Source organism: Cervus elaphus, chromosome 1, assembly GCF_910594005.1.
Source record: "Cervus elaphus chromosome 1, mCerEla1.1, whole genome shotgun sequence".
Taxonomy (NCBI): Eukaryota; Metazoa; Chordata; class Mammalia; order Artiodactyla; family Cervidae; genus Cervus; species Cervus elaphus.
The window spans coordinates 74,690,814-74,717,429 of record NC_057815.1 but is presented as its reverse complement, the minus strand read 5'-3'; the positions used below and the strand labels follow the sequence as shown (position 1 = coordinate 74,717,429).

At 41.7% G+C, this 26,616-nt stretch overlaps 1 protein-coding gene across 5 annotated transcripts in view; it reads left to right on the top strand.

Annotated features, from left to right (window-relative positions):
• Nucleotides 1-26,616, top strand: part of MPPED2 (metallophosphoesterase domain containing 2) — a 197,352-nt gene that overhangs the window by 81,542 nt on the left and 89,194 nt on the right. For all 5 annotated transcript variants that reach the window (XM_043908516.1, XM_043908535.1, XM_043908524.1 and 2 more), the window contains exon 4: nt 17,793-18,018. In XM_043908516.1, coding sequence (XP_043764451.1) covers nt 17,793-18,018 — 226 coding nt within the window. The remainder of the gene's footprint in view (nt 1-17,792; nt 18,019-26,616) is intronic.

Here is a 26,616-nt window from a genome sequence, read left to right as displayed (position 1 = left end):
TCTTTAAAGGCTCTATCTTCAGTCTCATACTTAAGGTATGGTTGGGAGAGGGCTTCACATGAATTTTAGGGGAACACAAGTCAGCCATAAAAGAAGCAAACCAAAAGGAAGAGGAAATCCTTGTCGGAAGGCATGGTTGTGTGCGATAAGAAACAAAAATGGACATGTATTTTTATATTGACAATTTAAGGCTAAAGAAGTGTGTATGCACTTGACTTCAAATGTTCAGTAATAGGGACTCTTCTAGAACAAGACCACCTGTGCTTGCCCCCCCCCCCCCATTTCACTGTCTTGCTTCTAACATGTTCAACAAACAGAGCATACTCTCCAACTGTGGTCTGATTGTCTGAATTCCTTAAAATACTTAATTGAATTACTTAAAGGAATACTTTAAGAATACCTTATGCTTTAAGTATACTACTTATGAGAAAACAGATTTAGGAAGACACAGTGCAAACTTGTCTTTTGACCTTCATTTTTAAGATGCTGAGGACTAGAGCTCTTGTTGTTGTTCAGTCGTTCAGTCGCTCAGTCGTGTCCAACTCTTTGTGACCCCAGGGACTGCAGCACACCAGGCTTCCCTGTCCTTCACTTTCTCCTGGAGTTTGCTCAAACTCATGTCCTTTGAGTCGGTGATGCCATCCAAACATCTTGTCCTCAGTCATTGTCCTCTTCTCCTCCTGCCATCAGCCTTTCCCAGCATCAGGGTCTTTTCCAGTGGGTCTGCTCTTCACATCAGGTGGCCAAAGTATTGGAGCTTCAGCTTCAGCATCAGTCCTTCCAATGAATATCGAGCGTTGATTTCTTTTAGGATTGACTGGTTTGATCTCCTTGCAGTTTAAGGGACTCTCAAGGGTCTTCTCCAGCACTGCAGTTTGAAGGCATCAATTATTCGGCACTCAGCCTTTTTTATTGTCTAGCTCTCACATCATTTCCAGTACATCAGTAAACCATAGCTTTGACTGTGTGGACCATTGTTGGCAAAGTAATGTCTCTGCTTTTTAATATGCTGTCTAGGTTTGTCATAACTTTTCTTTCAAGGAGCAAACGTCTTTCAAATTCTTGGCTGCAGTCAGCGTCTGCAGTGGTTTTGGAGCCCAAGAAAATAAAGTCTGTCACTGTTTCCATTGTTTTCCCATCTATTTGCCATGAAATGATGGGACCGGATGGCATGATCTTTGTTTTTTGAATGTTGAGTTCTAAGCCAGCTTTTTCACTCTCCTCTTCCACCTTCACAAGAGGCTCTTTTCTAGGTCTCTATAAACTAGTAAGCTATAATGTCTTAGTCCCTTCAGTCTGCTATAACAAAATACCACGGACTGAGTGGCTTATACACAACAGAAATCCTCTCACAGTTCACGAGGCTGGCAAGTCCAAAATCAAAGGACCCACATGGTTGAGTTCTGGTGAGGGTCTTCTTTGTGGTTCATATACAATGCCCTCTTTGTGTGTCTTCACATGATGAAAGGAGCAAGGGAGCTCTGTGGCTTCTCTTTTATGAGGGTGCTAATCCCTTTAATGGGGTCCCACCCCCACTCTTATGATCATTTAATCACTTTCCAGAAGTTACCCCTCCAAATACCATCACATTGGGGATTTCACTACATGAATATTAGGGGTGAGGGACAGACCGTCACATATGGGTAAAGAATATAAATGTAGAATATGAAATAGACCTCCAGCTCCACTCCTTGGAACCTTGGGCCCCAGGGGCCATGATGGACTTTCCAGAAATCTTTTCTTCCTGAGAATTCATACTACTTACTTCATAGTGCTTCATCCCAGCAGGGAAGCTTGGTGAAATTAGTCCCCAAGGCTGTTCCCACCAAGAGGTCAGAGACTGTTGGAACTAATATTTCAGTGAAACCAAAACCTTATCAGTAGGAGACTTCAGACTTCCAGACTGATTATCTGGAGTTCTTATTAGTAGAAAATTTTACCAGTTGAGGGGTGGGGAGGAAACAAAAATGGAAGAGGAAATGAATGTGACCTCCATTCTTTCCATTTCATCACTGTCACTATTGATCAAAATAACCTTCCCTGAGAGATTTCTTTTGAATTTTCACCCTTGGTAGGCTTCATTAAAATTTTGAATTATAAAATGGAAAAAGTCAATTTTATTGGATCCTAAATTTTGCTCTATGCGGCTTCCTGTCCAGAGTGCAAATTGTTAAAATTGACATAGGATGTATGTGCAAGGTAATATCTTTTTTTGTAGACTCTTCTAAATTTCACGATATTCCATTGAGTGGATTAGATTGTATAGCAAGTGGGCACTCTGAAAAGAAAATAGAATTGTGTATTGATGCCTTCAGAAATATTATTTGATGGCAATAAAATATTCTCTGAAATTCCCTTCAGAGGGGAGAAAATGGAGTTTGTTTGCAGTAATTGCATTTTCTAGCATTTGCTCTCACACTTTTCAATATAAGCCGATTGGAACCTGTGATTTGGTTTTGCTTATTGGCAAAAGTACCATGTAAATTGATCTGTGATGCATTTAAAGAAGATGCTTTTGAAAGTTTGGAAATTGAGATGGTTCTTTCTTATTAGATTTCAAGAGTATTAGGGTTTATTTCTATATTTTAGTCTAATGTAATATTAGCCAAATATGTTCTTTTTCAATTTAGTTTTAATCAAGTTCTAGAAGACCATTTTCATCTAGCCCCAGTGGCACTGTTAAGGCAGAGATTTTATTTCCACTGTCAACCCTCTGTTCTGGCTTCTGTGGACCAGCCGCTTGGAATCACTGCGCACTGAAATTCTGCATTTCATCTTGCTGAAGCATTGTTTCAGCATGCAAAAATAATAGTAGCTATTACAAAAAGATTTTTTTTATTACTACTTGTGGGGTAGTGCAAAGGGAATCTAAAAAGCTCTAAAACAGTTATCTTTTAAAGAAGATGGCCTTTATGCTAGCATTACTTTTATTTAATTTGATTTTTCATCATACTTAATGGTTTAAAAGACAGGCATATAGGATTTGTATTTGGTTCTCTAATTATTCAGGAGAATAATCACTACTTGTTTTATAATCACTGCTGGATGGACCACCTTTTCCTTAGTTGGTTTTCTTAACAGTTTTATAGGGATCAAACCCCAATATACTGTTTTTCAGCTCACCATAGACTTTCTCAGTCAGCGCTAGTTTATTACAGATTAGTTTATAAAAGATATTCATTGAACACACTTTCAAAGTGGTAAGAGTAAGAGATGAACCCCTTATCCCAAATGAAGTTACAATGCAGACCAAAGACAGGATAAAAATAATGATAATAATAATTGTTCTTTATGTGTCAGTTTTATATTAGGTTCTTTACCAGTCTCACTCAGTCTGCATGTCCACTCGTGATATAGGTTGTGCAGTTACCATTATTTTTTCTGATGAGTAGTATAAACGTTAAATTGCATGCTTTGAGTTTCACGGATAATAAGTGACAGAAACTTAGTCCCAAATCTGTCTGACTCCAAAGCCCATCAAGCTGTTATTCCTACATCCCAGTATACTCCAGTGGTATAAATATACACACAGCTGGTGGAGATGAGACTTGAGAATACCGTCACCAATTCTTCTTGCGACTGTCCAGTGAAATTCTGATTTGGATTCAGTTTTCTGAAACTTGAGGAAGTTGCTTGAACAGCCTTTAGGAGATAGTCTGATTGTTTCAAATCAGATTTGTTGTATGGCATATCAGTCTTTCTCAGCAAGCCAAGCCTGTCATTTGTAAGAAAGAGGTTGGACAAAATAACAATGAAGAGACTACCCATGGTCAGATGGTTAATAGTCAAGTATAATTGGAACCATGCTTCCTTGGACAGTTCCCACCACGGCTTCACATGTAGAATGTGCTGTGTTGGTCTGGGGGGCAACTTAGAGATAAGCAGTTGGGAAACAAGGAGGATGTTGTCATTCATTTTTACTACCTGTGGTAATAGAATGTCTCTGTGTGTGTGTAAGTCACAGAAAGCTATGTTAAAGTAAGGTTATGGTTGAGACAAGAATGCATGGAAACAAGTTGCTGCTGAGAAAAGGTCAAATCTCTGAGATGTTTTCAGGTCCCTAATAATTATGGGTCCTAATAGCCTGCTCCTTGTGGCTTACACGTCTTACTAGTTATGTTACCTGCCATCAGTGCTATATACTGGTAACCACTTGGGTCCAGAGCAGGGTCTTCTTTCCTGAATGAGGGATGGACTTTTATCTCCTTTATGTAGATTAAGGCTTCTAACATCTCCTATTGCTTCGTGGTTGTTTTTACAGAGGAGGCTGAAGAAGAGGAGGGAGTGTTTCAACTGTGGCTTCTTAGGCTAGCCCTAATTCCTGCAGCAAACCACTGAGCATTCACTCAGCATTCCTTACTTTCTCCTGGGTATCCGGCTCAGCCCTGACATTATTGTAATCTAGTTTTCTGTGTTTAATATTTCTTAGACTTGGTTTCCCATTGCAAGCATGGAAGAAACCCTAATGCATGAGTTTCAGAGGAGAAGGTAGCAGTCTGAACCTGCTGTGTGGCTCCATCAGCAAGTGTGAGTATTAACGTTAGAGCTGTCAGGACTTGTGAAAATTAATGGAGCCTGACGGGGGACAGACTGAGGTCAGAGATGGAGCTTGCCCTGACTGAATGCTTCTGGTGGCTTTGCAACCCAGGCAAGTGAGTGCAAACCGTGGAGCTGAGAGGGGGTGCTGGAGGCCCGTTCATTTGTTTAGGGAATAGACAGTGGGCACTGACTAAGTGCCAAGCATTTTTCTAGGTGCTGGGAGCACAGCAGGAAAAGATGGGTTGTGCCCGCTTCTAGCTTCAGAGCCCTGTTCCTTCAGGCTAGACCCAGCCTTTCTGTGCTCTCAGCCCCCGGTAGTCACCTAGGAAGGAATTTTAATTTATTGCAATATAGTTGATTTATAATGTTGTGTTAATTTCTGCTCTACGGCATAATGATTCAGTTATTTATATATGTGTTATATATATTCAAACATCTATATGTATATATACACACATATATGTGTATGTGTATATACATATAGCTGTTATATGTATATGTATATATAACTGCATATATACCAGGGAAGCCCCATATATATATATATATATATATACACTGAATATACATATATATGAATATACATATATATATACACACACACATATATAGGCTCAGATGGTAAAGAATCGGCCTGCAATAAAGGAGACCCAGGTTCGATCCCTGGGTCAGGAAGATCCCCCAGGGGAGGACATGCCAACCCACTCCAGTATTCTTGCCTGGAGAATTCCATGGACAGAGGAGCCTGGCGGGCTACAGTTCATAAGGCCACACAGAGTCAGACATAACTGAAGGGGCTTAGCACACACGCATGCATATCTGTATATATACATACACACACACATATGGGGTTTCCCAGGTGGTGTTAGTGGTAAAGAACCCACCTGGCAATGCAGGAGACATAGAAATGCAGGTTCCATCCCTGGGTTGGGAAGATACCCTGGAGGAGGGCCTGAAAACCCACTCCAGTATTCTTGCCTGGAGAATCCCATGGACAGAGGAGCCTAGCGTGCTATGGTCCACAGGGTCACAAAGAGTTGGACACGACTGAAGCAGCTTAGCATGCGTGCTTCCCTCAGACAGGAAAGAATCTGCCTGCAATCTTAGGAGACCCGGATTCCATTCCTGGGTAGGAAGTGAAGTGAAGTGAAAGGAAAGTTGCTCAGTCGTGTCCAATTCTTTGCAATCCCATGGACTATACAGTCCATGGAATTCTCCAGGCCAGAATACTGGAGTGGGTAGCTGTTCTCTTCTCCAGGGGATCTTCCCAACCCAGTGATTGAACCCGGGTTTCCCACTTGGCAGGTGGATTCTTCACCAACTGAGCCCCCAGGGAAGCCCTGAAAGAGAATGGCAATCTACTGCAGTGTTCTTTCTTGCCTGGTAAATCCCATGGACAGAGGAGCCTGGGAGGCTACAGTCCCTGGACTCACAAAGAGCCAGACATGACTGAGCGACTAACACTTTCACTTTCATATAAATATATATTCCTTTTCACATTCTTTTCCATTATAGTTTATCACAAGATATTGAATACAGTCACCCATGCTGAATAAATAGTAGGACCTTGTTGTTTATCTATTTGCTGTATAATAGTTTGCATCTGCTAAGCCCAAACTCCCAAACAGGGAATGGATTTAAATGACACATCACCTTAGTCCTTCCCACAGCCTCATAGTTCTTCCATCCTCTTAGCCATTGGTATTATTTTTTTTTTCCTTCCATCCTCCTGCAAAATTTTCTGCTTGACCAGTTTTCAAGCCAAAGTTATTCTTATTTAGTCCTCAGTGGAATAAAGAACCTTCAAGAGTTTGAACATTTCCCTCTCTGCTGGAGTCATGATATTAAAAATATAATAATAATTTTAAATGGAAAAAAAATGCCTTTTTTAATCCACCTTGGGGATATAACAAGGTCCCTTTATAGCACTGGCATTAGGGAACATCTGCAGTGCCCCACGCAGAAGAGAGATTTCAGCAATGTGATTGAATTGCAAGATACGTCTTTTGTGTGGAAACACTCCCATGATAATAGGACTGAAGTAGTGATAACATGATAACATGACTACATATCTGTTTTATTTTATTCTTTTTAATCTCAGAAAGTTAGTTTCCTTTTCTTCCTCGCACACTGTCGAGGGAAGGCAAGCCTGAAGGTTGTGCCTTGTGAGTTGTATTTTCCTGGGCATCTGGGAGCCATTATAGGTTCTTCTGACTTGTCATCTTGTCTTGTTTTCTTCTTGTAGAGAGCTTTATTTAATATGAATGTTATGCCAGAAACATTTTTGGTTTCCTCATATATTTTCACTTTGGTTTCCTCACATATTTTCAAAGTCTAGAATTTAGGAGTACTGAGGAAAGTGGGCATAGAGATTGGAGAGTTTGAAATTATTTGTCATCTTTGTATAAGTAGGTTTTCTTTTACCCAGGGGTGCTTTGGGGTGCTCTCCTTCACAAAGAACTACCGTCGTATTTTGGGGTTTTTTTGCCCCCTGCGTTCTTAGCAGAAATAAATAGGCGATCCAGGATAAAAATGGGGCATGAGGAAAGTGGTATTTGGTATAAGTCACAACCTGATGGCCATATTGGTTGTCTCTCTTCCCTATACTTCCCATTCATGAAGAATGAAGTGTTTGGGGGCAGGTGCCAACTCCTAGTAGGTGGAGGCAGATTCTCAAGAAAACAAAATATTCTGGAATTAACTTTGCATTTTGATCTGACTGAAACTTTGAGTTGTCAAGAGGAACACATTCTATAATGATTTAAAAAAAAAAAAAGAAGTTGCAGTCGTGTGATAATTTTGAGGGAAATTAATGTTTTTATTGGTTGGGGGGCAAGGAACCTTGTTGGGCCAGAGCAGTGCTTATTTATATTTATGTTATTTTTTTAACTTTTAAAATATTTATTTTTGGCTGCGTCGGGTCTTAGTTGTGGCACAGGGGATCTGTTGCAGTGTGTCGGCTTTTCTGTAGTTGCCGCGCGCAGCTTTGGAGTGCGTGGGCTCTGTAGTTGGGGCTTTGGGGCTTAGTTGTTCCACAGCATGTGGGATCTTGGTTCCTGGACCAGGATTGATTCCACATCCCTTGCATTGGAAGGTGGATTCTTAACCACTGGACCACCAGGGAAGTCCTTCTATATGTTTATTTTAAAATACTGATGCATGTGTGCGCTAGTCTTCACCACTCTCTATGACTTCTAACCAGTTCAGCTCACATTTGTGTTTTACTTCTCTGGTCCCTGTAGATGTTTTGATTTATTACTTTGAACTTCTGTTCTCCTGTCAGAGTCTCATTTTATTTCTCATGGTACAGCCTACAAGTTTTTATATTCTGGGACCCTGCATGAAGATGGGCCAGAGGAGTTTCTTTCCCCTTCTCAAGTCTGTGACCTTCCTTTCCTTGGTAGGTGCCCAAATTCTTTGGGGAGCTAGTAGATAAGAAATTATGCCCACAGCTACAGTAGCATTTGGGAAATGGCCTGAATTGAGCCAGTGTGTGTGTGTGTTGTCATAGTGTGAGGCTGACATGGCTTCATGTCCCCTGGAGGAGAAATCCATGACATAGGCAGAGGGTCATGTAGAATGGGGAGTTCTATTTCATGATGCAAACATAAAGATCATAGCTGCCCAGATCTAGAGAAAAGATCACTGTAGATGGAGGAGTGGGATGAAGAGGACTCACGTAAGAGGTAGGTCTTGAGCCAAACCCCGTGAGGCAGTTAAAAATTTGGTCTCACCTGACAGAATACTAGCAAGAGAACCAAAGAGCTTTTCTGTCCCACTTTTGAACCAGCTTGACCTGTGAACTTTGCTTAGAAAGTGACAGCACCTCTCTGGTACTCACTGTCTTCATTAGTAAAATGGAATTGGATATATCTATGATTTTTCTTTTAAATGTTTTTAAGCCCAGGGATGTTGTTGTTTAGTTGCTAAGTCATGTCTGACTCTTTTGTGATCCTATAGACTTAGCCTGCCAGACTCCTCTGTCCTTAGAATTCTCCAGTCAAGAATACTGGGGTGGGTTGCCATTTCCTTTTCCAGGGGATCTTCCCGGCCCAGGGATCGAACCCACATCTCTTATGTCTCCTGCTTGGCAGGATAATTCTTTACCACTGAGCCACCTGGGAAGCCAAGCCAGAGATAACTTTCTTCAAATCAAATCTTTTCAGTTCAGTTGAGTCGCTCAGTCATGTCCAACTCTTTGTGACTCCATGAACCACAGCACACCAGGCCTCCCTGTCTATCACCAACTCCCAGAGTCCACCCAAACCCATGTCCATTGAGTCAGTGATGCCATCCAACCATCTCATCCTCTGTCTTCCCCTTCTCCTCCTGCCCTCGATCTTTCCCAGCATCAGGGTTTTTTCAAGAGAGTCAGCTCTTTGCATCAGGTGACCAAAGCATTGGTTTCAGCTTCAACATCAGTCCTTCCAGTGAAGACCCAGGACTGATCTCCTTTAGGATGGACTGGTTGGATCGCCTTGCAGTCCAAGGGACTCTCAAGAGTCTTCTCCAACAGCACAGTTTAAAAGCATCAATTCTTCTGCACTCAGCTTTCTATGTAGTCCAACTCTCACATCCATACATGACTGCTAGAAAAACCCCATAGCCTTGACTAGATGGACCTTTGTTGACAAAGTAATTTCTCTGCTTTTTAATATGCTAAGTTGGTCATAACTTTCCTTCCAAGGAGTAAGCATCTTTTAATTTCATGGCTGCAATCACCATCTTCAGTGATTTTGGAGCCCAGAAAAATTAAGTCAGCCACTGTTTCCACTGTTTCCCCATCTATTTGCCATGAGGTGATGGGACCAGATGCCATGATCTTAGTTTTCTGAATGTTGAGCTTTAAGCCAACTTTTTCACTCTCCTCTTTCACTTTCATCAACAGGCTCTTTAGTTCTTCACTTTCAGCCATAAGGGTGGTGTCATCTGCATATCTGCAAATCTTTTACTAAATCATAAAATAAAAGGAAAGTAGCACTGCCATGGTGAACATGAGTCCCCTTCCTTCTGCCCTTGTGTGTTTCCTCAAGTTGCTCTGCTTCACCTGAAGGAGGCTTTGTGGAGCACAACTTTCAAATTACTCAGGCTCTCCTGAGGATGCTTCTAGGTTCTTGTGCTGTGATTCATGGGAGCCACTTTCAGTGACACATTAAATACCCAGAGTTTGGGAAGGAAAGGAGGTTGACCTTCACACAATCTACTGTGCATCTGCTTTAAAGTTGTTACAGCTTTGCCAGACATATGTATAGCTGAAGATCTTAGTTTTTCTGTTCTTCTCCATACACTCATAGAAGAGTACCCTATCTGATTCTATGAAAGATGTTAGGCATTATCTTGTCCTTTTTAGGGCTGAGTAATATTCCGTTGTATATATGTACTATATCTTCTGTATCCATTCCTTTGTCAATGGACATTCATTTTTTTTTGTTGTTTTTGTTTTCTCATTTTTTTAAATTAATTTTTATTGGAGTACAGTTGCTTTACAATGTTGTATTACTTTCTACTGTAGAGCAAAATGTATATATATATATATATATATATATCTCACTTCTTTTTTTTGGATTTACTTCCCATTTAGGTCACCACAGAGTATTGAGTAGAGTACATAGTAGGTACTCATTAGTTATCTATTTTATATATAGTATCAATAGTGTATATGTGTCAATCCCAATCTCCCAATTCATCCCACCCTCTCTTCCCTCTTGGTGTCCGTATATTTAATCTCTATGTCTCCATTCCTGCTTTGCAAATAGATTATATGTACCATTTTTCTAGATTCCACATATGTGTTAGTAGATTCATAGATTTTGAATAGATTCATTGATTTTGAAACTTGTGGTTACCAAAGGGGAAACATTGTGTGGAGGGATAAATTAGGAGGTTGGGATTAACATACACACACCACTACATATAAAATAGATAACCAACAAGGACCTACTGCATAACACGGGGAACTCTACTCACTATTCTGTAATAACCTATATGTGTAAAGAATCTGAAAAAGAATGAATATAGTGTAACACTGAATCACTTTGCTATAGACCTGTAACTCACACAAAATTGTAAATCAGATACACTCCAATAAAATTTTTATTAAAAATATATTAAGGATATTCCAAATGAGTAGTCACTCTGGGGGGAAATAGAATCTAAGGTGTTACCTATCACAGGTTATACTATTCATTTGATAATGAGGGGCTGATCCTGGCCCATTTTGGGGCAGTCAATAAATGTTAGAAGAGATGGGTTACTGGGTCATTGAAGGTTAAGGGCACACATTTTCAGGGGTAGAAACATCTTGACAGAGGCAGCTAGGTTCACAGCAGTGTGTACAGGTTGAAAGTCTCATATGTCCACCCACCATCACCTCCAGATCCAGACATTTTAATGACCCTAGTGATATTTTTGTTAACTTGAAGGACACATTGGAACATATTAGTTTCTGCCTTTGGAAAATCAAAGTTTTCCTTTTCATCCTCAGGTGCTTATCTTTGAAGATAGTGACATTGTGCAATGTGACCAGAGGGTGATCCTATTTGTGGACAAACTAGTATTTTCTTGGTTGGCAACTGGGAAGGGCAATCATTATAATAATTATTTGAGCACAGCTAATGCCTGTTGAGAGATGATGAAGTGTTATAAACTGTGCACACCTTTACATGCAGTAGATTATATAATGTGCATCAAACCTTAAGGGTAGTGTGATTATTTTTCCCTCCCCCCCATTTATATTTGAAGAAACTGCAGTTTAAAAAGTATATTGGAGGAATCTCCACACTGTTCTCCATAGTGGCTGTACTAGTTTGCATTTCCTATCAACAGTGTAAGAGGGTTTCCTTTTCTCCACACCCTCTCCAGCATTTATTGCTTGTAGACTTTTGGATAGCAGCCATTCCTTAAAAAACTGGAAATAGAACTGCCATATGACCCAGCAATCCCACTTCTGGGCATACACACTGAGGAATCCAGATCTGAAAGAGACACGTGCACCCCAATGTTCATCGCAGCACTGTTTGTAATAGCCAGGACATGGAAGCAACCTAGATGCCCATCAGCAGACGAATGGATAAGGAAGCTATGGTACATATACACTATGGAGCATTACTCAGCCATTAAAAAGAATTCATTTGAATCAGTTCTAATGAGATGGATGAAACTGGAGCCCATTATACAGAGTGAAGTAAGCCAGAAAGATAAAGACCAATACAGTATACTAACACATATATATGGAATTTAAAAAGATAGTAATGATAACCCTATATGCAAAACAGATAAAGAGACACAGATGTACAGAACAGACTTTTAGACTCTGTGGGAGAAGGGGAGGGTGGGATGTTCTGAGAGAATAGCATTGAAACAAGTATACTATCAAGGGTGAAACAGACCAGAAGCCCAGGTTGGATACATGAGACAAGTGCTCAGGCCTGGTGCACTGGGAAGACCCAGAGGGATGGGATGGGGAGGGAGGTGGGAGGGGGGATCAGGATGGGGAACACATGTAAATCCCTGGCTGATTCATGTCAATGTATGGCAAAAGCCACTACAATATTGTAAGGTAATTAGCCTCCAACCAATAAAAATAAATGGAAAAAAAAAAGTGTGTTGGAGATTATTTGGCTAGACTGGATTGAAGATGCTTCTTCATTTCACTTCTAAACTTCTGGAAAGAGGATTCCAGAGGCTTGCATCTGGTAGGCCAGATTCAGCTCACAGATGTATTAGAGTTGGCTCCCAACTGTGTGTGTTTTTTAACTGAGCTAGCAATTCAGGAGGGCTTAAACTTGGAGGACAATCTGATACCAGCTTAAACCTTGTCATGACTCAAGATGACAAGCCCATTCCTGAAATTCTTTATAGGAAGCTCCTGGTGAGTCTTGCAGGGATTCAGTCCTTCCTTCACTTGTTGAACGGATGCTTTTTATGTGCCTGCCATTTGGAAAGTATTGAATTCGTGTGCTCAGTTGCTCAGTCATGTCCGACTCTTTGAGACCCCGTAGACTGTAGCCCACTGGGCTCCTCTGTCCATGGGATTTTTCAAGCAAGAACACTGGAGTAGGTTGCCATTTCCTCCTCCAGGGGATCTTGACAGGCAGATTCTTTACCCCTGAGTCACCTGGGAAGCCCAAGGTACTGAACTAGTTTGGGTCAAACAGGGAACCACAAGCCACAATCCATGCCTTCAAGGACCGTCTTGGAGGAGATAAGTCAGATGCAAAGGGAAAAGCTAAACAAATGGAATATAATAATAATTAATATGCACTGATTATTTACTCCATACCATGCATGTGCTTTAGAAGCTCTGTCTCATTTTATCTTGAACGCAGCTTGTGAGGTGGGTGCAATTATTGTCCTTGTTTTTCTGAGACACCTTAGAGGACATAAGAGCTCTCTCCAGGGTCACACAGTTAATAGGTGGTGAAGCCTGCAGAGTCTCTGCTCTTACCCATGCTGCCGCCACGGTGTAATTTGTAATAAGACTTAAAAATTTAATCGTAGAGTGGAAATGTGATAACATGCAGTAAAAAAATACTAAATAATATTCATAGAAGTAACGATAAAGAGCGGAAGTGTAGCAAGTCAGCTGAGAATGAGATGAGAGGCACAGGGAACTGAGAAAGAAGCGAGGAAGGGGTACCCTGGAGAGGGAGGAGGCGAAGGCAGAGTCCAGCATCACTAATCTAGGGAAAAGATACTTTATCGGACAGATAGGTCACTGCCGTGTGATCCTTGGAGATGAGGATGGAGGGAAAACCTCGGCTTTAGTTTTTAGGAGGTAATTCTGACATTCAGGGAAGCTTTTGGTTGAGTACAGAAACAAAGGGAGGTTGCGATGGGTAAATTGTTTTTTTAAGTTTTATTCATTTATTTATTTTTGGCTGCTCTGGGTCTGTGTTGCTGCGTGCAGACTCCCCAGTTGCGGTGAGTGGCAGCTTCTCTTCGTTGCGGTGCACGGGCGTTCGGCTCAGGGGCTTCAGTAGTTTGGCATCTGGGCTTAGTTGTTGCTCCTCAGCTTGTGGGATCTTCCCAGACCAGGGATCAAACCCATGTCTCCTGCATTGGCAGGTGGATTCTTAACCTGCGGGCCGGCAGGGAAGACCAACATTGGGCAAATTCTGAGTAACCATTTGTGTCTCAGTTGCTGATTCTAATAGTAGGTTAGCCCATCAGGGTACACAGTCCTGATAAGTAGGCCAGGAGTGAGAAGTAACACAGAATGAGGAGGTCTGCAATAGACTGAAGGTCAGAACTGCCTGATTTTTGATCTTCCAAAAGAAGCCAGAAACCCTGAATTTTTAGTGGGATACCTCCAGATTTCTAAATGTTAGTTCAACTAAGAAAATAAAACAGTTGAGGACCAACTATAATACATCTCTGAGCTGAATTTGACCTCCCCAGCTGCAAACTTCTAGAAGCCTCTTTCCAGAAGTTTAGAAATGAAGACACATCTCAAAGAAGAAATAATTCCAGGGATGGTTTAGGATTGCATTTGAGATGTGTGTGTGGGGTGTGTGTGTGAAGAGCTTCTTGTTTTTATCTTCTTGGGGAGTAAACATAAACTTACTAAGCGGGAGAAATATAATAAAGACATCCAAAACAGTATAGGGAGATGTCTGAAAAATTAAAGTGCCAGTGACAAGAAAAGCATTGAGGCCAATTATTAAAAAGATGAGAAGATGTAAAGGAGCAATTGGGAAATAAAGAGAGCCTACCTTGGGGCTAGAAGATGTGTATTGTAAGCTAAGTGGGGAGTCAAATGGAGCCTGGAACCTGGAAGTTCTGTGACGGCTGCTTAGGGAATAGACAGTGGCAAGAGTGTAGAATAATTAGAATTGTGGAGTAGCAGTGAAGACCTAGCTTACTTCAGCTATCCTTTAGTTTTTAAGTGAGCATCTATTTATATGATATAGTGAGGTAATATAGATACCGCAGGAGACACAGTTTTGAATAAGACTTAATTGCTGCCTCCAAGAACTTGTTGTCTTACTTATGATCTGTAGCTCTAAACTGAACTGATAGATGGGCTAGTTTCCCAAATTTCATTCATTCACTTGGTAGTCAATACTTTGCCAAATCTTTGAATTATCTATATGGTTATTTGCTCAATAGTTTTCTTTAAACTATCTCCTATTTTATATACAAAAATGAAAATAGAAAAGATGGTAGAAAAATGAAGCCACATATCATTACTTGCATTGGTGTGTTTTTTCAAATGTGCCTTTTAGAACATACAAAGCTACTTAACATTCTCTCAGAAGTTCATCTCTATTTCGCCTAAAATCATCTTGTATCTTACCAGTAAAACATATACCATGTCTGGGGGAAGATAGAACTGGTTAGTGGGTAGAATTCTTTAGGTCATTCAAAGCAAGACTTTTTCCACATTAGAATATCTGCATATGGCCTTGGTTTTTTATTCAGATCAGGTCAACTTCGATGACCTGATCTGAATAAAATGGATAAAGGCAGGCACCTCTTTGTCTGACAATTTTAAAATCATGCTATTTGAATACCAAGAAGGTTGGAGCTTGCCTGCAGAGCCTTCCAAATTAATCTAGTCTGGAAAAAAAAAAAGAAAATGCCATCAAGTAACAGGAGATTTGTCAGCTGCCCTGCTTACACTTTTCATATAAAACATAAAGGTTGGCAGATTACAGATGAAAGGTCAGTCCAGCAAAAAAGAAAACATGTCAGACAATCTCATAACATAGGTAACAGAGGATGGAAGTTGGAAACTACTATTGGATTCTCAGAAAGAGATGAGTTTGTTGGCAGTGTGTAAATATCATGACGATTTCCGCGGCTGTTCATTTTGGTGGCTAGTTCTTTATGCTGAGTCTCCAAAATGTGATTTAAATGATACTGAAGAGGCCTGTCTTCCTGGGAAAGATTTACTTTGCAGCAGTTTTATTTTTTTTCTTTCACTGATCTGAAGGGGAGAAAAGTACTTCCTTCAGGTTGCCTAGTTTCCCAGTCTCACCCATCCCATCCCTGAAGCAATGCTCTAAAATGGAAAAAGCAAGAAGCCAAGGCCTCTCGCAAGAGCAGTGGTGCATAAAGACAGAGTTTGCAGTGAGTCCATCATCATGAATCATTAAAGGAGAACTGGCAGCTAAAGCATGACTCGTACAAATAGAGTCGCTCAAAGATTCAGTCAGGTAGGACCTGCCTTGGAGCAGATTACTGTCCAGGAAAACATTTCATTCTGTTCCAGCCTTGGGAGGAAGGTGGGTCCGGGGAGGTAGTATTGGGCCAGTGGGGTCACAGAGCCATGATGTTGAAGTAATGGGGCATCTCAGAAATTTCTATCATGTACAGTGCTTGGAATTTTCAGACTCCTAAATACATCTTTTATCTGTATTTTAAGAGTAGGGAATTGTGCAAAATATCATCATTTTATCTGAGTAACTTGCAACATTCATCACAATCTTATTGCCTTACGCTAGTGCAGATTATAAGCTCTGCATGTGTTTAAGAGAAGTTTCTTACTTTCTTTTTTTAGTCTATTTATTTACTTACTGGCTGTGTTGGGTTTTCATTGCTCTTCCTGGGCTTTCTCTGGTTGCAGTGAGTGGAGTCTACTTTCCAGTTTGCAGTGGGTGGGCTTCTCATTGTGGTGACTTCTCTTATTTCGGACACCAGCTCTAGGGCGTTCGGACTTCAGTGGTTGTGGCACATGGGCTTAGTAGCCCTGCTACATGTGTGATCCTATGGACCAGGGATCGTACCCAAGTCTCCTGCATTGGCAAACAGATTCTTAACCACTGGGCCACCAGTGGGTCAAGTGTCCTTGAGAGAGGCTTCCTATTTTTTCGGAGCTCTTCACTGCAGCCTTTTGAATAACTGAGGCCAAAGGCATGTCACACAGCTCTGTGGACCAGTAGTCAAGGATATCCATTGATACTTAGCCACGATTTTTATCTTCCTGCAGTATTATTTTCTGCCTGTTTTCATCTCTCTCATAAGTCTCCCCATTAGCCCACATTCTGTGTATCCAATTTTAATACTGTTTACAATTTGCATTGGTGAAATCCAACTGGACCTATGACAAAAACTTGCCCTCCCCCCCAAATATAATTCTGTCTCCAACTGTAAGCTTCATTAATTGATTCATTGACTCTGGCTTGCTGGTAAGGATGAATTCTTACAACAAATATATCCAATTCCTGCTAGTGGTAACTTTCATTCTTCCTGGAATAGCAGGAAGCATTAATTTTGCATTGGACCCGGGAGTCTCAGGAAGCTGGAATTATAGGCACTGTCTTCCCACCCTTTTCCTCCTCAAAATAAAAATGAAATAAAATAAAATGAGCAGCTGCCCAGTGGTGAGGCTTGAGGGAAACGTAATGACAAAGAAGAGAAAAGGGCATTAATTTCAGGATGGGGACAGCTGCCGGGCACTATCTCCCTTTGGATTTTGGTTCTTATAGCACCACGATGACTTATTAATATGTATGATCTGCACTTTATTCAAACATTATAAATCTATGCAGAAGTCTGGTGTTTGGGTTTTCCTTTATAGCTTTCATTCTTCTTCCCAGAATTATCTCATTTTGATCGGGAAACTTTTGCATAAAAAGCACACACGGCGAACTCACATTTCCATACCATAAATATTAAAAGGGGGTTAAGCTTTACAGTTTCTTTTCCCATCCCAATGGGAGGAAAGTTAGCCTTCTAATCAGGGGGTCATTATTAATCTTTTTACTCACAAGCCAAAAGGTAAACTTTAACTTGCCATACGAAATTGTACTGTGTGCTTCCTTTGATTTATGCAAATTGTGAAATATGTATGCCATGTCTTTTGTACTAAGGTGATACTAAAAATCTAGCAGTGAGTGAATGGAGTTGTTAGAAACAATTGGTCAGCTTATTTTTTAAGGATTAAAGCCAAATCTAGACCTTTTTTAAGGCTTATGACTAAAGTACTTTTTGTTGGTTGATTCTGAAGTATGGATCACAGTATGGATTTATCACAGTGAATCTGTAGCAAACAGAAAAGGGAAATGGAACTAGAAAACTTAATGTCTCCTTAGTAGCTTTTTAGCTTCTGAGCAGCTTCCTGTCTCCCGTTTATTGTCATTTTTGTTAGCATAAAGGAGTAGTCATAAATTTTGGTTCCCATGGAAATATGAAGGAATGTGTGAGCTATTTCATTTGGGGATACTGTCTGGTAATCACGCAGTCTTGGCTGTTGTACTTTGGTGATGGGAAATGAACGTGCTAATTGGTGCTCTTTTTTTGTATTTCAGGAAACCTGCCATACGAATATAAAATAGTGATTGCTGGGAATCATGAACTGACATTTGATAAGGAATTCATGGCAGACCTTGTTAAACAGGACTACTACCGTTTCCCCTCTGTGTCCAAATTGAAACCAGAGGACTTTGACAACGTTCAGTCCCTCCTGACGAACAGTATTTACTTACAAGACTCGGAGGTAACAGTGAAGGGATTCAGGATATATGGTGCACCTTGGTAAGTGTTCATTCCAGCAATCTTCCCCTCCTTCTTCTTTTAGCTCAACTCTGAGAAAGCATGGTGCCAGCTTAAGTGTCTTAAACCAAAAAAATAAAGGTGAAATGAAACCTTTATGTTGTATTTCCAACAGAATATGAATTTTGGCACTGCTGTGAATTGTTCGTTGTAATGCAGATTTCTTTAGGCAAGATCAGTGAGGGCAGAGCTTTGGTACAGTAGATACAAGTCTGTTTGTGTGACTGGGGCTGCACGTGTGTTGGTGGGACCCAAAAATTTGGGGGAAGGTCACCGTGTTACCCTTCACGCAGATTCAGCCACTCTGAACATTCCATCAGCCTTAGGTGATTCATTTCCTCCTTATGTTTTACATTGGAAACACTCATGAAATATCTTGCTTAGAGTTTCTCAAATCTTGCTACACATGAGAATCACCTGATCAACTCTGAAGAAATACAGATTTTGAAGCCATACCGCCACCACCCCCCCGCCCCCCGCCGCCAAGATGCTGATTCTCCTTCTTAAGGTGGAGCCCAGTGACCTGTATTTTTAAAGCTCCCCAGGCAAGACTGATTAGAGAAGGGAATGGCAACCCACTCCAGTATCCTTGCCTGGAGAATCCCATGGACAGAGGAGTCTGTGAGGTCTCAGAGTCGGACAGGACTGAGCGACTAATACACACATACACACACGCAAGACTAATCCCCAGACAGTTTGCAAGTTATAGGTTAAGAGCTCAGTTCTAGAATTCTTGGTACTGCAGTTCTCAGCTCTAGAAAAGTTGAAGCTGGTACATATTCTTTGGGACCAGATAAGGAAGCATGTTGATCTTGGCTGTCAACTGGCAGTTGTCTGGTTTTGAAGAGGTTGACTCATAGAGGATGAGCCTCAATTTCTGCATCTCCAAGATGGTGAAAATAATACCTACTTTAGAGGGTTATGGTGAGGATTAAATTGGCTGATGTTTGCAATGAATTGAGAAGAGTGTCTGGTGGTTTGCTTAGAGCAATATTAATAATTACCACTTTTCAGGCCTTAGCTCTGCTACTAAGTATTTATGTGAACTTAAGCGAGTCACTTAGGCTCTAGAGCCAGTTTTTGCATCTTTAAAATGGGAGTGTTAGATCAGAAAATCAATCGCAGAGGGGTCTTGGATTTTTATTTATTTGCTTTCTTACTTTTTGAGAGCCCTATGTGTATAGAGAGCACAAAAACTGGCCTTTACTTATGCAACCTGGAAGAGTATCCTGGTCATGCCCTAGGAGTTGTGAATAAGGCTGGAAAAGGACAGAGTGAATTCAGATTGGCCACCTCACTCAACTTCCCAGGGCTTCCCTGGTGGCACAGTTGTAAAGAATCTGCCTGCCAATGCAGGAGACATAAGAGATGCAAGTTCTATCCCTGAGTGGGAAAGATCCCCTGGAGTAGAAAATGGCATTCCATTCCAGTATTCTTGCCTGGAAAATTCCATGGACAGGGGAGCCTGGTGGGCTACAGTCCATGGGGTCACAAAGAGTCAGACAGGACTGAGCATACACACACCCCTACTCAACAGTTTGGATTGTCCTCTGTAGAATAGAAAGTTGAGACATTTCCTGTAATTTTTTTTTTTCTAGCTTTACTAGTTAGTATCCAGAAGGACTGATTAGTGGATACAGGAAGAATGTTAGTCGTTCAGTCATGTCCAACTCAGTTCGGATCTCACTGAAGATTTTTTTGGTTAAAATTAATATTCCCAGAACTGCTGTAATCTGAACGTCGATTTAGGAATGCTTACATCAGTGTTTCTGTGCAGGGACAACAGATTTCCCGTTTCCACCGCTTCTTCAGCTTTTGGACTTGCACTTTTCCCTGAACACCTCCATGCCTCTGTTTTCTCATCTCTAAAGTGGGAAATAGCAATTTTACTTTTCTCTCATGGTTGTCGTAAGTGAGTTAATGCGTCCACAGCATACAGAAGGCTTTCTGACGTAAGAATAAGCACTTGATACGTGTTAGCTGTTACTGGTCTAGTGGGGTTGGTGTTTCCAATCTACTTTGTCCTTTGTCCACCTTTGTACAAAGACGGTCGCTCTGGGAGTCAGATGTGGTGGGGTCTAACCTTAGTTCCGTCTCTGGTGACTGCGTGACAAATCCGTTAGCTTCTCTGTAAAACCAGGGCAATGAGGTCTGCCCCACTTTCTCTCTGATTCCACCCACTTCAGTAGTCACCCAAATTAGAATATTCAAAGAGCATGTATTTGTGGACATGCTTGATTATTTTAATGTTTTGTTCCATTTTATAGCCTCTTTCATTATTAAAAATTTGATTGGAAGCAAATTTGGGGGGATTTATACCAGAGCTATTACTTTTATCCTGTCAGCAAAAAGGATGTTTCCATCCCTGGGATTCACAAGTAGGTGGATGGCTGCTTAGTAACCCATCAGCTATTCCAACCCCAAAATAATGTGAACTGATTTAAGAATTTTTTTAACTTTTTATTTTATGTTAGAATATAGCCAATTAGCAGTGTTGTGATAGTTTTACCCGGACAGCAAAGGGATTCAGCTATACATATGTCTTTTCTCCTCCAAACTACCCTCCTGTTCATTTTGGCACATGACATCGAGCAGAGTTCCATGTGCTATATACTAAGACCTTGTCGGTTATCCATTTTAAATATAGCAGTGTGTGTGTGTCCATCCCAAACTCCCTAACTGACCCTCCCCCTGGTAACCATAAGTTCCTTCTCTAAGTCTGTGAGTCTGTTTTGTAAGTTAGAACTGATTTAAGTTTGATTTCCATGCTTTCCCAATGACTTTTCCAGAGAAAATATTAAGTTCTGATTTGCTGATATTGCTATTGGTTTTAATTTAAAAACAAATCAAAATGAGAACCTTGATACTAAGGATTTCCATCATGTCACAGATTTCTCAAAAGTAATTGCCATCTGACCAGGGAGAGAGCTATTAACTCATTTACAAAAGGTGAATTGTGACTCAGTTTTGCTTTAAACAAGGTATATTAGTTCTTATTCATTCCATGTTTATAACTTGTAGTACCACTGAAAGCTTCCTAAAGACCAGAGAGAATTAACGCAGTGTCTCCTGACTTACAATTTAGGAGGAATTAGTATGTGGAAAATAGCTTAAAAACAATCCTGAGCCCTCGTGGGTGTTTGCAATTGGAGTGCACTGTGGTGCTTATTACATCTGCAAGGAAGAGGGTTTGGCTGTGGTTTGATGGGTCTGGGAAAATCCAGTGACCTACACTGAAGAAGTAAATGGGGTACCTTGTCCTGGAAGAAAGGTGTTTCCTTGGAAGGAAGGCAAGAGTTGACTAGTTCCCGAGGGGAGGTGGGAGGGTGGGAGGGTGGGCGGTGGGAACCTGGCTTGGGAGGCCTTCTGCTGGATTCTGTTGCTTCTGTATATATTTCGTCACCTCATCATTTTTCTAGGAGTCTTAAAGAAAGGAATCAGGCGTGATGTATTGTCACAGGACTGACAGTGCAGTTAAAGCTTTTCTTAATTTCTCCTATTACCTTTTTCTGTCTCTCTCTGGGGGACAGAAGAAAGTATTGTGTGGCCTGGCGGTTAGATCTGCCCAGGACTCTGCTCTTGTTCAGCAAAGCTCGTAGATTTCTTATATCCCTCATGTTGGTTCTTTGCCACTGAGGTGGTTCCTAATCTCTTATGGTCACTTTCAGCTCTTGTATGTCTTTTCCAAATGCTGATCAGAGGAAACAAAATTCTCATCTGTCAGCTATCAGCCACTGTGCTAACTCACTCCCTGCTGGTCTGGCCAGGGTGGAGGAGAGGTGGCATTTTGAAGTCATCTTTGTATTTTTGGTTACTGGATCTATAGCCAGCATTTTAGTGCAAGCAGATTTCAATAAATTCACTCGTGGGACTTGGTATTTAAAAGTTGACTAGCCTCTTCTTTTTTCTTTTTAAATTTCAGTTGTTCTTTTGCTACCAAGATGCTTATGTAGAAAAAGAAAAAAGAAAAAAATCTGGGTACAAACGGATCAGTAGCCAAGCTGCAAAGAGTAAGAAGTCCATCTTGCTCTGACCTGAGCATGGCAGTGGTATTGTTCGACAGTGTACCTCGTTCCCCTCCTGAACAGAAATGCAGAGCTAGTCTCCCGTGGCTTTTAATGAAAATGAGTGGGGCTTTCCAACGTCCAGGAATTTGATCTCTATGCTGACCAAGGGTCAGGAACAAAGAGCACACTTTTTCATGTTAGAGTAGACCCAGGTGTAATTTGTCAGATTTAGTAACTGTGGAGGAAGTGCCTTAACTTCTGCAGCCAGAAAATTAGATGGAGTCCCAGGCAGCAAAATTCTAAAATGGTTGAAACAGCAAGAGACAGCCCATCAAGCTGCATTTTCAAAGGAATTGTGAGCAGGATATATTTTCTCCTTTCTTCTCTCCCCCTCATTTTGGATCATCAATATGTTGAGTTCGTCCATGCCTTTAAATGTAATTTTCTCAGTGTTTTTCAAAGTGGGAGTTAAGTGTTGATTCAACTCTCTGCGGCGTTTATACATAATTGTGTTTGCACACAAACAGCTACAAGGTTGCTCCCATTTCCTTGTTCTGATCAGCCCCATGGTACTTCACCCTGTCAGAAGAGCTTCAGATGTTTTTATTTCCAATTATAAGTTTTGGGATGCATCATGTATTTTGCTGACAGTCTTCAAGTTCTGGCAATAGCGAACAAATTAACAGCAGATATTGAGTGAGAGGATTAGAAAACCAATGGGCAACTCATATGATAGAATTCAGATACGGGGATGAGTGGAATGGGCTCATTTATTTTATTTTCATAGTCATACTTTGTAATTAACTTGGGCCAAAAAAAAAAAAAGAAAGAAGAAAAGAAAGAAACATCTCTACATTCAAGAGGAAAGTCCGTGGATGCTAAAGAACAGCGATGTAGGAACAATATTGTTTCTGTACCAGTCTCAAGGATTCCAGCTTTTATTCAGGAGGGTTCAGGAAGGTCTTGGCACAGAGGAAGGTCTGTGTATGTGTGTTAAACAAATATGCACTCTGCTTCTACACGATTCTGTTTAAAGGCCCAGGCTAACATTTCATTTTTCTTGGCCCTGGGCCCATGGACTCTCCCATTCTGAAACCTATGGCGGGTTTGCCTGCTCTAGAGTTTCGGGCTCTGTTTACATTTTCGCCTGCTTCAGAATGCAGCTGACTTGCTCTTAAAGCTGCACGGGATCAGATTCACTTCTGGTTTAACAACCGCCTTGTTTATTTGGAAAAGGAGAAAGCAACACCAGTCCCCTGGCTTCCTACCTCCCATCAGTGGCCCTGCCAGTAAATACCATGGCAGAAGCTGGTGTATGAGAGTTTGGGATGTTGGATCCAACTCGTATCTCTCTGCCTGCTGAGTCCAAACCTTTAAAACCTGTCATGTGCTTTTATTGGTTGTATAAGCGAATGTGGAAGGAGATATGTATGTGTTCTTGGGCAATCATTTATGCTTAATATCGGCATTGGGCATGATTTAAATTTTTACCTGAAAATTCTGAGAGACCAACTCAAATAGCCAACAATGATAAGAAACATATTTGGATGGTATATTTCACTTAGGGAACTTTCATATGTGTTCATTTGGGCTTTGCAACAATTCTAAATAGTTAAAATTTTAAAAAATTCTAAACAATTAAAATGCAAAGAGTGTGTATTAATAATTATTAACAAGAGCCAGCTTTTGCAAGTGCTAGTATGTCATGATGGTGTTGCCTTCATTTGACAAAGAAGCCCAAGACTGAGTTTTTGGCAGAGAAGGTGACGTGCCCAAAGTTAGTCTGGGGAAAGACAGGGCTAGAATCGGGGCTTGCCTGGTGGCTTTGGCAGTAAAGAATCTGCCTGTAATACAGAGGGAACCTGGAGACTCGGGTTCGACCCATGGGTCAAGAAGATCCCCTGAAGAAGGAATGGCAACTCACTGTAGTATTCTTGTCTGGAGAATTCCATGGACAGAGGAGCCTGGTGGGCTATGGTGTATGGATTGCAAAAAGTTGGACATGATTGAGTGACTAACACACACACACACACAGCACTAGAATCCAGTGTTCCTTTGAGGAGCTTTCGAGGCTGAGGGAGAGTATCCTACTAACTGCAAATGTCACTCTACTCCTTGACCTGAGGCAGCTCAGGAAGTGGCCACATGGAAGTCTTGACTGTTCCCGTCTGGTTGTAAAAAAGGACACACAGAAATCCAGGCCAGTCCTTGCAGAGCTCTCAGGCTTCAGTGGTGAGGTGTTTGAGGGGGGACAATGGGAATGTTGGGGGGATGGAAGAAAAGAATGATCCAGCATCTTTTGCATAATATGCTCCAGAATCTAGGGTTTAAAAAATGGGAACCTATACGTCAGTCCATCCTAAAGGAAATCAGTCCTGAATATTCACTGGAAGGACTGATGTTGAAGCTGAAACTCCAATACTTTGGCCACCTGATGCGAAGAACTGACTCATTAGAAAAGACCGTGATGCTGGGAAAGATGAAGGTGGGAGGAGAAGGGGATGACAGAGGGTGAGATGGTTGGATGGCATCACTGACTCAATGGACATGAGTTTGAGTAAACTCTGGGGGGAGTTGGTGATGGACAGGGAAGCCTGGCGTGCTGCAGTCCACGGGGTTGTAAAGAATTGGACACTACTGAGCAACTGAACTGAATACCTCAGTGTGTCGGAAGACGTGGGCCAGTTCCTCTGGTCCTTCTGCTTCATGGGGACAACTTCCATCTCCTTTGCCGAGGAGCTGCTGAGAGAGACGGCAGCTCTGGGCACATGCACCAAGAAGGAAGTGCTGGCTGAGTGTCCCCACTGAAGTCCGGCTCACATGGACCCATGCACTGTGCTCCAGGCAGACTTGGACTTCCACACTGAGACCCCGTCGCTGGCTACTGGGCATTCCTTCATCTTCTCGTGTCACACTGATAGGCTCCTTTTTAACCCAGAGTTGTTGGGGGTGGATGGAAGGAGATGATAAAGTGGCTGTAAGTGCCACAAGAGCAGGGCCTCCATCCCTACCTCGGAGCCTGGCACACAGTGGATGCTCAGTCCATTTCTGCTAAATAAATGAATGAGCATGGCGGTGGTAGAGATGTGTCTGTGGCTCCTGGACTGTAGGTCTACACTTACAAGACACTCAGTTGCAAAAGAAAAGAAAATATTTCTAAGACAAGATCAAGCATTGCCATGAATCTGCAAGGACCACTAGAGATGGTAGAACAAAGTGGAGCCAAAGAAAGGGCTAACCTATGCCCGTGAGCTCTTTACGGACACATCTAAATCCTTCCTGAACATTCGAAAAGTAGAGTGCATGAAATCTCTCCAGGTGAGCCTGGTCTCATGAAGGTGAGGAAGGGGAGTGGTGAGACAGACCTTGAAGGCAGCGAGAACTTTGAAAGACAGGCTCCAACAGTATTTTTAAACTCTCATTGTCGGTTCTTTACTTCATTTGCCTTATCCCCATGCTCTGGGTAGCTACAGAAGTTTCTTTTAGATTTGGAGACTATCTCTTTAAGCTAAAGTAAAAGCAACCGGCGTAAAGTGTGAGTTTGGCCAGAAGCTAAACCAAGTGGGCCTTCAGAATGTCCTTTGGATATTAGAAACCAGGTATTGAACATATGACATTTCTTGATGGTTGTGTTCTCAATGGCTGAATTCTTAGAGTTGAATTAAAGCCATATAGATTCTGTACCATTTACTTTCAAGCTCTGTGACAAACATGTATTTCTTATTTAATCCTTTGAGTTGTAAGTGTACTATGAATTTCTCCAGATGTTACCAGACACTGAGCCCGCTGGGGTCCCTTTGACAGTTGGGACCCATGTTGGCCTGGTTCCATGCTCTGCCTTCCTGCACTTCCTGCATAGCTTTCCCCTGTAGTTCAGGCGTGCCCACGAGTAGGTCCAAGTAACTGTGAGGGTTCCTTTGGTCCTCCTGATGATGAGAGTGAATGGGCTTTGGAGTCCAGCTAGGAAGCTGCCCCTTCTACCCAGTTCTTCCTCTTTGCCAGGCACAGGGGCCTCCCAGGAGGCACTAGTGGTAAAGAACCCGCCTGCCAATGCAGGTTAGACATAAGGGACTCGGTTCGATCTCTGGGACAGGAAGGTCCCCTGGAGGAGGGCATGGCAACCTACTCCAATATTCTTGCCTAGAGAATCTCATGGACAGAGGAGCCTGTCAAGCTATAGTCCATGGGGTCACAAAGAATCCGACATGACTTAATGACTAAGCATTGCTCAGGTGGCCCGTTTGCCCTTTCTAATGCGTCTGCCCCATTGCCAAAGTTGTTTCACAACAGAATCATGGTCATCAAAGCCATGCTGTGTTCTGGGAGAGGCCCTCTGCCTTTTGCATATCCCATTTCACAGGTGAAACTGTGGCTCAGAGATGAAGCAACCTACTTAAGGAGGGAACTGAGATCTGCATGATAAAAGTGAGACACAGGTTGTTAGGCTGTGTCTGTAAGAAGGCCGTCAAGGTATGTCATGTAGCCTCCCAAGGAATCACCTGTAAGCCTGTGGGAGCTTGTTGGGGGATAGGCGAAAAGGTGCTGTGTTCAGGGACATCCCTCTGACAGTGAA